Source organism: Anthonomus grandis, chromosome 5, assembly GCF_022605725.1.
Source record: "Anthonomus grandis grandis chromosome 5, icAntGran1.3, whole genome shotgun sequence".
Taxonomy (NCBI): Eukaryota; Metazoa; Arthropoda; class Insecta; order Coleoptera; family Curculionidae; genus Anthonomus; species Anthonomus grandis.
The window spans coordinates 30,690,779-30,708,694 of NC_065550.1; the positions used below are offsets into that span (position 1 = coordinate 30,690,779).

The following is a 17,916-nucleotide window of genomic DNA, read 5'->3' on the forward strand; positions in this document are numbered from 1 at the left end:
TAAGTGGTTACTGGATTATTGTTTAAACGGTTTTTAAATTTGCCGATATGTTGTGGTAACTGGGGATTGGGTTGCTGGCAGACAGACAACCAGTGATTGTATTTTTTTTTTCATCTAATTTATTAGAACAATTTCGTTTCTTTGAATTTCTTAGGTTATAAAGGCTGTATAGAGTAGCAAATATATAATTTGAAAATAATTGTACTTCTACTTTTAATAAAAACTGGATACAGCAAGGGGTGCTTTTTTGATTAATTAAAAAAAAACGTCATAATAAGTAACAAAATATATTAATAATTCTTGCAGATCAGATGTAGTGTTTTGTGTGGTATGTGCTTAAGAAAATTATTAGTTCCTTGCTAATATTTCGAAACACAGTTGTGTTAGCTTCACCTTTAGGGCCTCTCTATCCATTGTGGAGTCCTAAAGTTGACTTTTTGTTAGCAGGTCACCCACAAAACACTGCGTCTGATCTATAAATCTTTCTCTATCATTTTTTAACAGACAAAATGCAAAAATGTTTACAGGAATGTCAATATCATCTACTCTTCAATCAACTCATTAACGATTCGCCTAAATCTCTCGGTCATCGGTGCGTAAATCTCCTGCGCATCCGGATACGGATCGCACACCTTCTGAGGCTCCGGCAACACCGCGATAATGTCATGGTAACGCTCGCCGGTCAGTCCGTGTTTCGCTTGGTAGGCCGAGCCTAACATGGCCGAATTTGCCGCCTCCTAAAACGTCAATTTTCAAATTCCGACATAAAGGGTGCACCTGCCAAGTTACCTGAACGTATACAGACGAATCGAAAACATCGGCGAGCACTTGTAAGAGAGCTTTGTTTTGTGAGGCGCCTCCGGTTGCTAAAATCTTCGTTCCTTTGCCTAAAATTGATTTGATTGATGATGATTTTAAATTCAAGTGTTTATTTATTGATAACAAAAAAATTATAAAATGCAGGCTGTAGGTTAGTGGACGGACTTGACAGGTACGACAGAATAATATCTCTAAGATAAAAAAAACTTAAATACGCGAAAAAACAAAATCTCGGTCTCGAAAGTCGTATAATAAAATTAATTTTTAAAATGGTTATATGTTTCGCTCAGAAATGAGCATCATCAGACCTAAAAACATATAGTAAACTTAATTGCAAGACAAAACTGAAATGTAAATTTAATTTTTTGAAAATATTTAAAGGCGGAAGACTAATAACCCACATATTTGTTTTGTTTTTTATAAATTTTTTATTTAATTTCATTGTTTATGCTTTTTGTAAATAGCATGTTTTTGTTAGGCGACTTCATTTCCAGTATTATCAAATAGCTGGTTGGTAACAGGTGTGGGTTATTAGTCTTCCGCCGTTTAGGTAATGCTTTTAAATATTATCAAAAAATTTTAATTTACATTTAAGTTTTGTCTTGCAATTAAGTTTACTTTATGTTTTTAGGTCGGATGATGCTCATTTCTGAGCGAAACATGTAACCATTTTGCAAAGTAATTTTATTATGACTTTAGAGACCGAGAAGTAACGTAAAGGATAAAACTGTATTTAGAGAACACCTTCATAGGCATTATCGCAATATTCGCTTTCCTGAAACACTTGCCGTTCCTTTAGATTTGGAACTTCCATGTTAAAAAGTTTTTTTGATAGATTTACAGTCGTTATTGTAAATATAGTTGCAATCATTGTTGTACCTTCTGCTTCGAGTCAACGTTTTCGTCCTTATAATGGGATCTCTGCTGTTCTTTTCTTGCCTTATTTTTGCGTAATTATTGATAACTTCGTCTCTCTTACTTTTTCTTATGTAATAATAGGTATGTTTTTTCTTAATGTACAGGGTGTCAAATTCCATCCTCAATATGGGGATCTCGGAATCTTATAAGAGATACGAAGACGGTTAAATTGAGAACCATCTTTACTGCCCATCTCTTTGCATCCTTGTGCCAACCATCATTAATTTTGTTTTTTTCTATAGCCGCTATATTACTACATTTTTGTATTTTTAATATATCATCTATATTTAGGGTCTCAGGAGAAAACCATAAATGTCACAAAAATTAGTTTTTGAGAAAATCGAATTTTAAAGTTTAATACTGGATACATTCATACGACATTATTAATACTTAATAATAAAAAGTGTTACTTACAAATAAACATATTGGTTACATAAGTTTTAATAAAAATATGAAAAACATCGTTGGCCGTAAAGTTTTTATTGCAAAAATTCCATGCATGACCACACTTGCTTAATGTTTCTTTTATCCGCGACTTTTGGATTTTTGATTGGTTTTTTTTGTCACCTGAAAGCTGAGTGCATTGATAAGCAGTACATATAAAGAAAATAGTTGTAATAAATGGGAATACATCGTTTTGTTTATAGCTTACATTTATTTTAAGCATGGATTTCCACTTCGGAGTTTTCTAGATAATTTCGTTGAAAGTTGCCGGAACCCTTGGATTTCGATCTAAATAATTTTTGTTTGATTGATCTTCTAGTAAAACATTTTAACCCTGATGGGCCTGGTGTTAATGGATAATTTAGTAATTAGGACCTTAATTTTTAGGAAATTTTATTAAGGACCATTTCATGGCAATTCGTTAGTGATTTTAAAAATCACTACCGTTTTTGCTTTTATTGTTACCAAGGCTAATTTTATTTGTTTTTATTATTGCCAACTTCTCTGTCTTTTCTACTTTTTATGAGGTATAGACATATAAATTTCTCTTGATGCACTGATATAGCTACACTGAACTGACCAGGTGCAAAATAAAATTTAATGTATTTATCTTTCAACCGTTTACGTTCGGCGATGCACGGTTTCCTTTTTTCTGATATAGCGAGTTTAAAATGATTAATAACTCAACCCATTCAAGGTTTTTCTCCCTTTTTTGATAAACCAGCAGTTTTTGCCAAAAGCTACTACTTATCCCAATTTCGTGACATTTATGGTTTTCTCCTGAAACCCTTCATATGGTTTGTAATACAGGGTGCTTCAGAACTATGGGATCAAACTTCTGGGGGTTGTACACTGCAGAAGAAGAATCCATTTGAGTATAGGAATCCATGTCCGAAAATGCGTCACTACGGCCCTAAGACGCGTTAAAATTTATAAAAAACATTAATTACCTAAATAGGATCTGCAGCATTTATTTTTACCTTTTGTACATGATATAATACAATTGTTTAAAATCAACGCTTATCAATGTCATGTTTAAAATTTTTATAGCTTACAATTTTTAAACATTTATTGCTAATGGAAAACTTTACCAATCAAGAATTGGTTAAAATTAAAAGTCTCAATGCTTGTCATAATTAGATTTGCTAATACTACAGGAAAAGCGTAAAGTTACCAAAGGAATAGAACAATATAATTATAGTTCGTAATTAGTGAAACGATGATAGTTTTCCTTAATTTTTTCATAATTCTTCAAAAAGAACTTATGTAGCCGACCAAGTCATTAAAAAAGAATACCCACGTCAGCAATAACGCGATAGACATGTAACTCTAAAATTGTAAATATTATATTAATAATGAATAAGATGGTTTAAAAGAAGTATTTACTGGAATTAGAGACGACAAAACTTTGTTTTAAAGTTCAATAACTCAAAGCACGGATTTCATTAATTACATTTTTGAATTCGGTCTTTACCATTAGCATTTTTAGTGACATTTTTGAAACGTTCCCTAAATATTAGCCTTTCCATGTCACAAATTCAAAGCAACCAGGAAGTATGTTTAAAGAGTATTCGAAGGATGTTTCTATAAAATCATTAAATAATTTAACAGACTCTTTCTAATATATTACTGATTTGTCACGGCTAAAAAGCAATTAAAACTTATATGACATATTTAAAGAAGCTGCAAAATTAATACGTCTATTTGTGACCATTCCTTCTAAAAGTGTTTCTGTTGCACATAGTATTTCTGGCTTTGAAATATATCTGTGAGACGAAATGACACTTACTTAGCAAACATTTCTGTTGCAAAAGAACTTTTAGTTGAACTTATAACTGAATTTTATTACAGATATATCTCTAGATCTGAATTTCACCTAGGTGTTTACCTGTATCTGCAGGAGTTTATTATACATCATTCCTAACATTAAATTATGACACAAGTGAAATAAGGTATTCCTGTAGCCTTAACTTACTAACAATATTAATAATATTAATAACAAAATTTATATTCAATGATCGTTGAAATGGTTTTACATTAACAATTCCCAAGAAATACCCATTTGATCTTAAACAATCTGACAACACATCACAATAAATTATAAAAATTTTGATCTGTTTAATATACTGATAATAATTTTTTAGTTCTCTTATACTATTGGGTAACAAATTATATATTTTTGGTGCAACTACAGATGCAAATCTCTGGTTACCATCAAACCTTCTAAAAGGAACAATCAACATATTATTATAATTATTTCTGGTAGGATAAGCATGATCTACATGCTGTTTATTTTTATTCTTAAAACAATAACAATAATTGCTTTAAAAGTATAGACCTCTAACATTTAAAATGCTTTCATTGTATTGTTGGATATATTAGATATATCTTTAATAGGTAATTCTGAATTACATTTAACCGACTGAGAGCATTATTGTAAAGTCCTCCCCAGGCTATGATACCCTGGATACCCTGATTTTAATATTGATTCCACTAACGATTTGTATATCAATTTTATGAGGTAATATGTTTCTTATCTGGTAAAATTTGTGAATTAGACCTCTTAATTTCTTTGTTACATCATGAATATGTTCTTACCATTTAAGATATTAATAAAAAATAAGATTTATAAATAAAAACCCCTTTATCATTATTTGCCAGTTATTATTGAAAAACCTGTACCCATAAAATCACACAAGTGCGAAAATATATTTAAGTCAATAATTAAACGCCTTACCGACTTCAAATCCAAAGTCTTCTGCGTAGACACGTTTCGCTATAAACTGGCCTTCCACGCACGCCCGCACCTCCACCTCGAGACTGGTGAATTTTTGTACTCTTTGAGTTTTATTGTACCTAAAGTCTCCTTTCAGGAAGGGAAGGATCTCTTGGACGTCATAATAAAGTCCTTGATAAAAATAAAAAATTTAATAAATCAGGATAGTATTAAAAGAAGCGACTCGCATTAGTCTCACCCATGTTTCCAAAGTTCCCCCTCGGAGTACTGCCTAACAATTGATTAAAAATATCCCACGAACCCTCGGCACAAGCGTTCCTAACCCGTTCCCTTGTCAAAGAACCATTTTTAAAGCACAACAGTCCCATAAAAGCCTCCTCGTTTACGGGATTGCACAGAACATGACCATCCAGAACCTGCTTCGGTTCAGAGAGCCACAGGAAGACTGTATCGCTGGTACCTAGACTCACAGCCAACCAACCATCATCCAATCTCATACCTAAGAATTAAATGTTATACTCTTTCCTGACCTTACCACGAATTACTCTTAAACATAATGCGAATGTTGAATATGATGGTACAAAACTATTCCCTTTAAAGTAACTAACCAATAAGCGTCAGAGCTTAAAAATCTCGTTTAGAGTTAATTGTGACCTTATAGCGTTTTGCTTACCGACAAGCGAAGCAGGATTGTCTCCGGTACAAGCCACCACTTGACATTCCTTAGAAAAGTTGTACCTCTCAACAAAATAGTCGGAGATAGGACCTAAAACCGACTTAGAAGGAACGGGTTCACCTAGTTTTTCCCTTAAATTAGGAGCGCATGCGTCTAGCAAGGGCTGATGCCACGTTTTGGTGTGAATATCGAGTAAATTCATGCCAGAGCCGTCGGATATGTCTATCGGGGCTATTTTCCCTAAAAAGAGGCTGCCTACGAAGCTGCTCACCAAGGAAATCCGCTAAAACCGTCAAAAGTTTGTTAATTCCTGAATCTGTTTAAGGTATAGAAATTTTACCTCTGTGCCCTTATAGGTTTCAGGTCGGGTCTGGTAAATTTTGGCAATTTGCGAGCCAGTAAATCTCTCGTAACCTCTAGAGCCAGTTATTTTAGCTAATGCCTAAAACAGATCATAATAAGTTCATTTACCGGCCCGGCAAACAGAGGTCTTGGCTGCAGCAATGTTGAGCTAACTTAAAAAGAGAATGATTGCGTTTTTTCTACTACCCAATTTAACGTAAAGTGACGAGAATCCGAATAGATACTGAGCCTTTTACTGATAACAGGCACAATATTAAATGGGGAAACAATTTTTTTATTGTATGTTAGTTAAGAGCTGAGCATATAGAGGAAGGGATTGGGCGATTTCATTTTGAGTACCCGCTTTTGTATTTAAGTACAAAAAATATTTAATAAAGCGAATGGATTGGTGAAGCATTGTCGTTCTCTCATAAGTCTTGTTTTCATTTTAATTTTGCACCAAGAAAGAAATTTGCTAGTCAACAGTACCTCAGCACCTCCGACAGCCATTTCTAGCTCCCCACACTGTTTCGTGGTACTAGAATCCATCCAGATGGGACTGTTGCTGACCGAAAAGCTATGGCTAAGCTGCTCGTGTAAAAACTCGCTCGGGTTTAAATTCTTTAACGAGTCCTCGGCTCCGTTTTGCCAGTAAACCGACCCGTGTTGCTAGAGAAAAACTATTTGATAAGTTCTTAGGCGTTGCCCTATAACTTTTACCTGTGCGGTACCGCTTAGGGCGGCGATTTTTGAAAAGTCCGCCCCGGTCATCACCAAGCGGTCCATTAGGATATCGAAGGCTTTCACCCACATTATCACTGGAGCTAAAATTACCATTTAAATACTTATTATACATTTGAAATTATTGGTTGTACCTGTTATGATGTGTGGATCATTTTTATCGACTATGGCGCCGCCTTGCGTGCGGAATTCTGGTAAGTCGGTATCAAAGATCACAGAGACTTCATGGAGGATTTGTAGGTTTTCATTGACGATGGCGGCTTTTACCTGCAATTGTTATATAAATAGTTTGATAACATTGTATACCCACTAAGCAAGAAAAAGTACCAGTTTTTTTTTTAATTATTTTTTTTTTGTTTTATATCTGTGGTTGGATTGTAAAGTTAGTAGACAAAATGCAGAAAATTGTATTTACCCTTTTAGTAACCAAATCCAAGATGGCTCTGTAAAAGTTTTGGTGATTCACCAGCACTCAAAAGTAGGATATACACAATAGTAAAATATGTGGGAGACTCAGCAATATAGTTTTTTTGCTGAGAAATACAACTTGATCAGTTTTACTGGATGCTTAAGAAATACATACCATAGTTATTTATTACCACAGCTAGAAATACATATTATGGGGAAAACTACCGATGAACTACTATACACTCTGATATTTTGGAAGTGATATCTAGAAACAGATATCAAATAATATTACGCATCCTTCATTTTGCAGACAATGCCCAATAAACTAAAGGCGACTCTTTCCACAAAGATAGGGGGATTTTCGACAAAATTAAAACTAGGTTTGCCCACAATTTTGTTCCGTTCCAGAATTTGGTAATCGATGAGAGTTGAATGCTTTTTAAAGGACGCCTGTTATTCAAGCAGTTTATATGAATGAAACGGCATAAAAAGTTTTAGCATAAAACTGTTCCTTTTGTGTGATTGTGAGACGGGGTACGTTTTAAATTGTATCGTATATACAGACTCAAAATCGTCTCAATCTTGGCATATCAGGGTCAGTTGTAACAACATTAATGCAATCTTATTTGAACTATACTGGTAATTGGTATTCACCAGCTCCTTCTACCTATTTATTTGAAAATAAAACACATGTGATACAGTTAGGACAAACAGAAAGCATATGCCGGATCTAACAGGGAGATTGGACAAGGGTCAGACAACATCTAAGGCTAGCGAAAATATTTTAGCCATCCGATGGAAGGATCGTAGGGACGTTACCATGTTGACATGTTCCACAAAAATAAAATGAAACAGTTAAATAAAAAAGACAGAAAAACAGAATATGGGCCTATATTATTATAACTAAAATATGGGAGCACTTCATAGAACTCATATGATGAAGTTCTACAGAATGCGTCAGAAAAACTTTAAAATGGTACAAGAAGCTCTTGTTTCACATTTTGGATCTATGTGTTTTAAACAACCGCGCATGATTCTAACTGAACATCCAGAAAAGTTACCACTAGCAGATTTTCAACTGCATCTTACTCGACAACTTCTTGAGAGGTAAATTATTATTTTAGAAATTTCCATATTGTTTGCAACCGATTTTATTTCAGATATAATGTAGCAAAAACTGCATCAACAAAGTCCACTGCTCCAAATCAACAGCGTCTTACGGAGCGTCATTTTTCTGCTATCATACCAAACAACAAAGTTTGAAGATGCATTCTTTGTTCACAATCTAAAACTCGGGAGAAAAAAAAGAGACGAGATTCCAGATATATGTGCAACGTTGGATAGTGTGTCGCTCCCTGTTTCGGTGTATATCACACAAAGGTTTTATACTAAGAAGTTGTTCCCTGTGTGACGTATTAATACGTGACTGGGGCTTAAGGCTTGTCAAAAAGTCTGGGAATAGGGGCGATGTAATGATGTTTATGTGCGGTAAAGAAAGGGTTAATCCCTGTTCGACCATCTGAACAACTCAATGATACGAATAACTATATAAAGCCATAGATTTTATTGTTTAGCCAAAAACAGACACAAGTGTCTTATCTACAAATAGTATATTTACCATTATATTTGTTGAAGCCCATTAGACATAAGCCCTGAAACTGCAATTCAAGACTCTTCATTAAAGGTTTTGCCATTACGCCGACATCATTGATAAACTTCTCTCTTTGATTTCTTAATGCTATATGTATAGGTAACAATTTACATTTTAGGGAGCTTTTGAAAATAAGTATCACTTCAGTAAAGCTAAAGGGTGTCGGATAAATAAGAATATATTATACCTACAGATTTGGTTTAACCCTTTACTGCATGAATTTTTTGTTTTCTTCGAAAAAATTCCCAGGGATGGAGGAATACGCTCTATTTATGTAAAAAATACCAAAAAAATGTTTGTTTAATATTTGCTTATATATGGAACAATATGCAACAACATTATCATTTATTCAGTGTGGAACCTCAAAAAACAATTTCGGTCTTTATTAAAACACAAGAAAACTTTACATTTCGTACAAGACACAAAAGATTTATATTCACACAATGGAAACTTGCATCTTGATCTTTGTTGTTCACTCCATTCTGGTAAATGGTCAATACCATCAAGACGCACCTCTTGTTGAGGAACTTCTTTGGTAGGTCCATGCTTCTTTTTTATAGCATACAATGTCTGAGCCTCTGCTGAAGGTCTTCCTACTCTTCTTTTATATTCTTTATTAGCATTGCATAAAGAATCAGCGATGGCCAGCTTGAAGTCCTTAAGGGGTAGGTCAAATTCTTTATTGCTGCGTCTCCACAATAACCAAGCATTTACGCAACACAAATCCAACATGTGAAAAAATATGCGTAAATACCATTTCTTTGATCGAATTTTAATCCTATAAAATCCCAACATGGCATCCAGAAGGTCGACGCCTCCCATATAATTATTGTAAACAAAAACACTTCTAGGGCATTCAATCATTTTATGAGTGTTTTCTTTTTTGAAAAATATTTTTTTCTCACCACGAGGTTTAGAACCAACATAGGTAGAAAGGGTGGTCACGACTTTATTATCATACCATGACACTGTTAACAGTTAACAATATCCACATTATCTATGTGAGATATTTTTTTCTTTTATTGTGCCACGACCAGTTTTCTTCATATCTTTTTCAGATGGTAATGTACATGGTATACGATTGGCTCTCACTGTCCCTAAAGGCAATATCCCTTCTTTATGTAACGTAAGAACGAAGTTCTTATAACCCCACTTGTGAGGTTTCTTAGGGTTATATTGCTTTAGTTGACTTCTAGCTTTGGTAGGAATGATTTGCTCGTCTATATTATTTACTATATTTTTTTTTATAGAAAGTTATGCTCTCGCATCCATCTATTCTCGTACTCAGTATAATCATGGTGGAACTTTGATATTAATAGAGAATAAGTTTTTAGAAAGATATAACTTTGTTGATATAACCAAGTTTGAGTATCTCCTGGAAGAAAAAACTTTTGAATTTTGCATTGTTTATTATAAAGAATTAAATTTGTACATTTTAGGCCTTTACAAAGTTTCATTGATAAATTATATAACATTTTAAGCCAAATATCGGTAAATGCATCACTAATATTGACAGGTGACATTAATGTAAATTTTTTAGACTGCAATAACTCTAACAATCATTTGTCAATACATAGAGTGCTGAAATCTTTTAATTTAACTTTTCATGTTGACCAACCTACTCGCATCACTGCTAATTCAGCATCACTTTTAGATTATGTTTGCTCTACGCTTTGTGAAACGCAGGTTGCATGTAGAATTGTAAATGCCGGGTTGTCTGATCATGAGGCCGTATTATGTTCCTTTCTTCTAAGTGAAAAAAAGTGTACCTCAAGAAAAAAAAAGTGCGGAAGGTTGTTCACTAGAAAAAATTTCTGTAAGTTTAAAGAATGTTGTAATTCAATAGACTGGAATGGTATCATACTTAACAATGGTGACCCTTTTGAGAGTTTCCATTCAACTTTAGTGGATGTTTTTGAGTCAACTTTCCCCATGGTGACAATTAGGGAAAAAACGAGAAGACCCTGGTATAGCAGGGGTCTATTAGTTTCTGGTAAACATCTTCGTTGTTTGCACTCCATAAGAAAGTTTGCCCTGGACAACTCCAAATTCATATCCTACTTTACTAGATATCGCAAAATTTACCGCGATATGGTGAAATTGGCAAAAAACTTATACTACTCAAGTAAAATAAACCAATCAAGAAATAAGTCTAGATAGTCTTGGAAAATTGTTAATGACTTACGAGGCGAACGTGGGAACCCTTCTGTTTCTAATAGCACGGTGTCGGCCGAAACACTCAATCATTTTTTCCAGGGTGTTGCTTTGGGTCTATCAATATTATTGCCTCAGTCTGTTAGAGATCCGCGCTCATACTTACACAACATTAAGGTGCCTGAAACATTTTTCTTTAAACCAACAGATTGTAGTGAAATAATGGAAGCTCTATCCTCAATGAAAAATAAAACTCCTCTGGATGGGATGGGCTGTCACTAAAGGTCCTAACAGCGCTACCGCTACCAACCCTTGATTCTTTGGCTGAGGTGATAAATATTTCACTTTCAAGTGGGTCCTTTCCACATTTACTCAAGGATGCCTTGATTATACCATTATTTAAGGCTGAAAACTATGATGACCCATCAAATTTCAGACTCATAGCCCTACTTCCCACGCTTGACAAGCTTGTAGAAAGATTGGTAAAAACTAGGATGATGGAATTTCTGAAACGGCATAATGTTCTTAACCATCAGCAATTTGGATTCCGGACGAAACTGGGTATATCTGATGCTATTTTCAATTTTTTGGAGAGTCTGTACATGGGATTCAACCCCATCTACAGACTCTCCAAAAAATTGAAAATGGGGAGAGTGCGGCGGAGGTGTTCTGTGACTTATCTAAGGCGTTTGACTGTGTAAGTCACAAAATACTGCTGCAGAAGCTAGAAACCTATGGATTCAGAGGAGTTGCTCTCGACTGGTTTCGTTCTTACCTATCTGGAAGAACACAAAGGGTATTCTTTGACAATGATATGTCATCCCGTCTGGATATGGATGCTGATGTACCCCAGGGTTCTGTTCTTGGACCAATATTGTTCCTGCTATATGTCAATGATATCTCTCAAATTCCAATTAGGGGCAAATTTACTATCTTTACGGATGATACAACATTACTTTGGCATGACACTGACACCAAGAGATTAAGGAATATCATTGATGAACATTTAATTCTTGTAAAGTTATGGTGTGAATCTAATAGATTAACTTTTAATATTTCTAAAACTAATATTTTAACTTTTAAATGTAACCTTGGAACTGTCACTTTGCAAAATAAAACAATAAGTCCTTCTGAAACATGCAAATTTTTGGGCTTGACAATTGATGAGTAATTAAAATTTGAAAATCATATCTCCTCTTTAATAGGGAAGTTATCATCCAACTGTTATGCTATTAGAGTAATAACACATTCTCTAGGACTTGATTGCCTACCATGCTCTTATTGAGTCTCATCTGAGATACGGTATTGTGTTTTGGGGTGTTTGCTCTCAGTATTTATACAGCTCTCTATTTATTTTGCAAAAAAGAGCCATACGCTACATGTGTGCAGCTCCCTTTCGTAGCTCCTGTAGGCCATTATTTTTAAAACACTATGTCCTGACATTGTCATGCCTTTTTATTTTAGAGACTGTTTGTCTTATCCACAAAAAATATCGCCATCAGCTTGGCCCCCCCTCCTCGGGTTACAATCTCCGAACAACCTTCTCTTTACCTCTGCCTATCCCAAAAAGTGAGCAGATTAAGTCCTCTTTTGTGTACGGGGGCAGAAGGCTTTTTAACCACCTACCCCTTTATATAAGGTTAATAAATTGTGACTAGATTGGCTAATAAAGTGGAAGCATTTTATTCTCTAGACAAGTTTTTAAATACAATTTTTTGACAGTGAAAAGTTTTGCGCAGCATAATGTGAATTCTTACTACCCTTTCTTTGGGTGTGTTCTATATTCTATGTATGTAAGAATTGTTAAAATTTTTATATTTTGGTAAAAGATTATGTTGTCAACTATCTTTAAGGTTTTATATAATGCTTTGTTAACAACAGATGATGTTACGTAACAATAAAGCTATTTTTGACTTTGACTATAGCAAGATGTTCCTCACGTGGTACCAATAGTAGTCTTTCTCTTATTTGGGTAAGAAAAGGTCTAATTTTGAATAACTTATCGTGACCTGGTTGACCTCTTTGGATCATTTGATTATTGTCATTAAAATGAATAAAGTGTTTTTTTGTCTCAAATCTATTGCAGCACATAACCTCAGAAACAGCAGGATGGCCTAATGAACCATTCCAATAATCTCTTGTAGAAGGCAACTGTATTAGAGAAGTCAAAATGCAAATTCCAATGAACTGTTCAATCTCATGACTTTTTGTATGGACCGGCTTGTGTGGTTGACACTGGATATTATACAAATTACTTTGCTCTGTAATGTAACTTATGAGCTCTTTTGGGAAAAGGAATTTGAAGTATTCTACTGGAGTTGCAAGCGTACGAATCGAATCCGGAAGATCCTGACAACCTCTAAATTGAATTTCGTTATAGTTTTTCAATAGATTACCTTCGTGCCATTCAATATTCGTTTTCGAATTTCTAATAGGGGCATATCGTCATCAGATGAATAGTTGGATTCTGAATCTGGATCATTTTTCACAACTTTCAGCTTTGTCGCCAGATAAATCTGGATCATCACTTTCATCGGAGTCTATATTAGCTACATGTTGTAGAGTACCATAAAATTTCTTTGTGTCCATAACTGAAAATAAAAGCAACCAATGTAAACATAATTGCATATTGTTCCATATATGGCATAAGCACAAAATCATAAACCCAACCTCCTAAATTACCATCAAATGAAAAATAACTTACCGTATAAGACAGCTTACACTTCACCCGTAATGCCAATAATTTTTTTTCGATAATATTATAATTTTAAGAAACAAAAAACTTGCAAACAAAACGTATCAATCAGCTGTTGCATAACATGAAATAGCGGGCGGCAGTCTCTGACGCGAAATAACTGTCCTATAATTGAACAATACTATCGATGTGTACATTTTGCTGTGTAAGCGGGTACGTTCCAAATATGATACAGTATGCAGTAAAGGAATATAACTTAATTTTTGACAATATTTTTATATTTTTGTAGTTTGGGTCATATATGGCACATGATGCGGTAAAGGGTTAAAGAAAATTATTTAAAAAAAGTGGCTTATATGAGGAGTCACTAGGTGATTAACCAATACTATAGATGCTTTTTGCCTCAATCGTTAATTCAGTGCTTATGTAGTACCATATTTTATTAAAAGCCCTAAGGCACAAAAATTTAAAAGCAACATAATAATAAATAAGGTTATGTTTACTATTTGTTTACATGAAGCAAACTTATAGGTTATGTTTACGTCATGGAGGTTAGGAACAGAATCAGAAACGAAAATCAAATTTTTGCAGTCGTCCAGATAAGTGAAAAAATAACATAAACGCTACTAAAGTACTACATTTAATTTACAATTTAGCCATCGCATCCGTAAGGTATATACAATATATCGGTTTAATTAGTTTATTTAACGTTGATAAACATGCTTTAATTAACTGCTTTGAGGAAAAAAGTTTTTTAGTGTCTTTTAAATAAGCTTTAAATTGCCAGCCGCAAAAGTTCTACTTGTACGAAAAATTTAAAGACTCATAAAGACGTCACCAATCAGTCCTTATACGTCATCAATTTTGAACAGTAATTACCCACGTTCGGAGCTGTTTTCTAAACGTCAAATGTCAAAGATATTGAAATAAGTGCGGGAAAAAATAAAAACAAACAACAAATTATTTCTTTTTTAAAAATGACACAAAATTTATTATTGCTAATAAGTGTTTTTTTTTTATATTTATGTTTAAGAACTAATTACATATAATATTACTGGCGTCTGGGATATTATTTAAAAACAAACAAAATGATGATAGTGACAGCTGACAAATTACGAAGTTACTTCAACCAAACACGTCCAAGCGGACACGATTGGTTATGTTATAAAGGGACTGTTCAAGGTGAACCAAGGGCTTAACCGCGGTTAAAACCGATAGATCGCTTGGAATCGGTTATATTTTCTGCTAAGCGGCTAATGTCAAACCAATCAGCTGTTGTCAATTAAGTACGGCGCCATCTATTTAAGTGACAACATACCTTATTGTATTCCACAGTAGAATTATTACAGTTTCCTGTTATCTATATTGTTTAATCTATTTAATTTAATCCTCAGATGACGATATTATCTTAAGAAGGCGTTATTTACGTTAGTAATTCAAATAGCAAACGTAAGCTCACATTATTATTCTTTCATGTTACCGTTACAAAACCACTTAATATGAAAATCTATGACTAATCAGCTGTTCTAGTCTGACACATAAATAACCTTACTTACAGGTATCTATAATGAATAAGCTTACCTGTTGGGTACTGAGGTCCACCCCCAAATAATGCCTCTCTTCCGCCATTGTTTAATTTCTCTCATTAATTTCAGTATTCTTGCGAATGAAACAACGCGATAATCGTCTCTTTTCAATGAAAACCGTCGAATAACTGTGGGATTTCGGTGTGGCGGTCTATGCATGCGCGATTATGTATTTACTTGATGTAATAAGCCGACGCTTCACGTCGTGGCTTTCACTTCAGTTTTTATTTTTTTCATTTATATCAGCCTTCAGGTCAAACGTGGTCATAAAGATCGGAGAAGGCGGCTTAGTAGAAGATTAGATAATAGATTTCGTTACTGGAAGATTAAAAATAAACTGCCAATTTTGTAATGAGTAATAGTGGCGTCACGTCTTAGACGTTTTTGTAACTTAAAATATAATTGCGGGAGACTGTATATGCGCGCCATGAGATTCTTGATTAAACTGATAGATGGCGCTGAGGGTTTACCTATGAAAGGACTCCATTAAAAAAAATGCGTTATTCATTACATATTATTTTGACAGGTCGCCATTTCGTGTTGGGCTATTGCCGCCATTTTGTTTGTTTCGATCCTTCACAAGTCAAGTCCAATTTAAACGCGAATCAACGGCTAAAAGTAGAGGAAGGAGAGTTTTTACGTCTTTTCCAACTATTTTATCTTATTTGCACCCATAGAATTGAAAATCTTCAAAAAGTTCGGTGTCGGAAAATCAAAATTAAATCACCCTAATGCAACCATACGTCGAAAAAAAAACACACGGGCGTCGACGCTTTGACGAAGAAGACGCCGGGCGCCCGGCGCCCCCTACGGCGGCGCCACCGATTTTGTTATTCGCTTTCATGTTTGGGGGCGATTTCGACCTCCCTGCCACGATGATTATTTTTCGTTTTTATTGGTCGAATTATAAGAAAAACAACGTTGTTTTATGCAGCTCCGTCTTAGATATAGATAATAGATGGATCCGGAGCAGGGGAAATATACGGAAATGATCATAATATGTTTGTGTCTCCTTCTCCAGGGAAAACGCGGAGTGTAGAACTTAGGACAAACAAAACACATTTCTCAGTTTGCCTTTAAAAAAAAGAAGATGCACATTATAAATACTTGGCAATATCGCACTAAATTTTATCCACGTTTATTATAATCTTGTATTATGTATTAATACTTATGTTTTGATTATTTTATTCTAAATATCAGCCAGAATTACATAAACGAATGTGGCAGCATCGCAGAGTAACAAAAAGGACGAAAAGAGTAACAACCAACAAAATAATTTGTGAGGTTAAGCTAAACCATTTTCCAAAGTGAAACTTCAAAAAAGGGGGCGCGCAATTTGAATTTATCCCAAAATAAAACCCACAGGTGCCTATATTGACACAAATGATATTTAAATCACTCCATTTAGGAAACGGCTGTTTACGTCGATAAGAAAATCCAAAAACGCGATTCGTTGATGTTTGACGTCATTTGAATGGCTTTTTAAATATTTAGTAAGTATCCTGTACACGTATTAATTGAAATTGCCAAATGTAGGTACCTAAGGGATTTCATTATTCAAAAAATAATTATTATTATACCTCATATCATATATACCAGTTGTTTTATTGTACGCACCTATTTAGCGCCTTCTGATAAACATTTCCATCTTATCTTCACTTTAATTTTGCAAAAAACACATAAATACGGTATTCAATTTCACAATATATATAACATAACCTTAAAACAGAACTGACATTTGACAGACAAATCAAGTGTCAAAGCGTGACAGTGTGGCCAACTAAATAGTGGCGGAAAATTCAAATTTAATTTTCTGCAAATTCTAAACGAACCTCGACGTCCTCCCCATTAATATACAAACACCCTCGGTTGAGAATTGGTCCATAAGCCGTATATAAAAACCTTATAATCTTTCCAATGATGACGTCACGGTGGGAGGTGGGGTGTCCGAATAATATGCGGTTGTTTGTTTCGCCTTAAGAATAAGGGACGCCAAATGATGGCGGGCGCCGCCGACTGTGCCAACATGATGATCAAAACAACCCCAATTGGTGGTGGTGTCAAAATACTCGGATTCCCCCCTCTCCCTGTCCTCCTTGGGGGGGGTTGAAGGGTGGATATGGGAATCAATTGGATTCATGTATAAAACAAATATCTCATGTTTTGCTGGCGACTCACCGACTGGCCGCCAGTTAAAGTAGTCGTCGATGTTGTTTGTTAGCGTCGCGACGCTCAAGACACAGCGGGGTGAATATTTTAGTACGGGGGACATTTGAAAAGTTCAGCCTTAAGTGTTGAATTTCATTAAGGCGAAGTATTAATTGCTTGGAATTTTCACATATGCATTCATATACATGTTTTTTTAGTATCAATTTCCGTACATTTATTATTTATGGAAATCTGTTATATTTTACTTTTGGATTATAAGAATATTCAGAATTAAAAAAAAGTCGGCGTCCCGTCGGTCAGTCCAAGAAAAAGTTAGCTTGTCTCGAGAACATTGGCTCAAAGTATGACATGCGTGTAATCAAATTGCTTGGAATTTTACTTACAGTTCAAATATAATAATATTCAAGGTGTCCCTTTTAAAATAACAAACTAATCATCAATTTCCTTAAAATTATATATGAATATCCGTTATTTACTTTAGAAGTGGATAGCTGAAGCCCCAATTTATCTCAATTAAGGTTTTATATAAGGGGGGAAGACGCGTAATATTTTTTTAAAAATACAAAAAAAAATTAC

At 34.5% G+C, this 17,916-nt stretch overlaps 1 protein-coding gene and 1 long non-coding RNA gene across 3 annotated transcripts; both read right to left on the reverse strand.

The window, feature by feature from the left end:
- Nucleotides 1-271: 271 nt before the first annotated feature.
- On the reverse strand, nucleotides 272-16,912 carry LOC126736736 (xylulose kinase-like). Of its 2 annotated transcripts, XM_050441259.1 has the most exons (11): nucleotides 16,789-16,912; nucleotides 15,167-15,489; nucleotides 6,812-6,944; nucleotides 6,657-6,760; nucleotides 6,426-6,605; nucleotides 5,935-6,036; nucleotides 5,592-5,877; nucleotides 5,157-5,417; nucleotides 4,919-5,089; nucleotides 790-887; nucleotides 272-737 (listed from the first exon to the last, which is right to left on the reverse strand). In XM_050441259.1, the coding sequence occupies exons 2-11, from the start codon at nucleotides 15,212-15,214 to the stop codon at nucleotides 543-545; spliced, it is 1,578 nt and encodes a 525-aa protein (XP_050297216.1). In that variant the 5' UTR covers nucleotides 15,215-15,489; nucleotides 16,789-16,912; the 3' UTR covers nucleotides 272-542. The 2 variants fall into 2 exon arrangements, with proteins under 2 accessions (XP_050297216.1, XP_050297217.1); XM_050441260.1 differs by lacking the exon at nucleotides 15,167-15,489 and having other exon boundaries at nucleotides 16,789-16,901.
- Nucleotides 6,956-14,082, reverse strand: LOC126736752 (uncharacterized). The gene is made up of 4 exons (XR_007660769.1): nucleotides 13,595-14,082; nucleotides 10,922-13,481; nucleotides 10,601-10,793; nucleotides 6,956-10,537 (listed from the first exon to the last, which is right to left on the reverse strand). It is a non-coding gene; the product is annotated as an uncharacterized LOC126736752 (long non-coding RNA).
- Nucleotides 16,913-17,916: the final 1,004 nt, after the last annotated feature.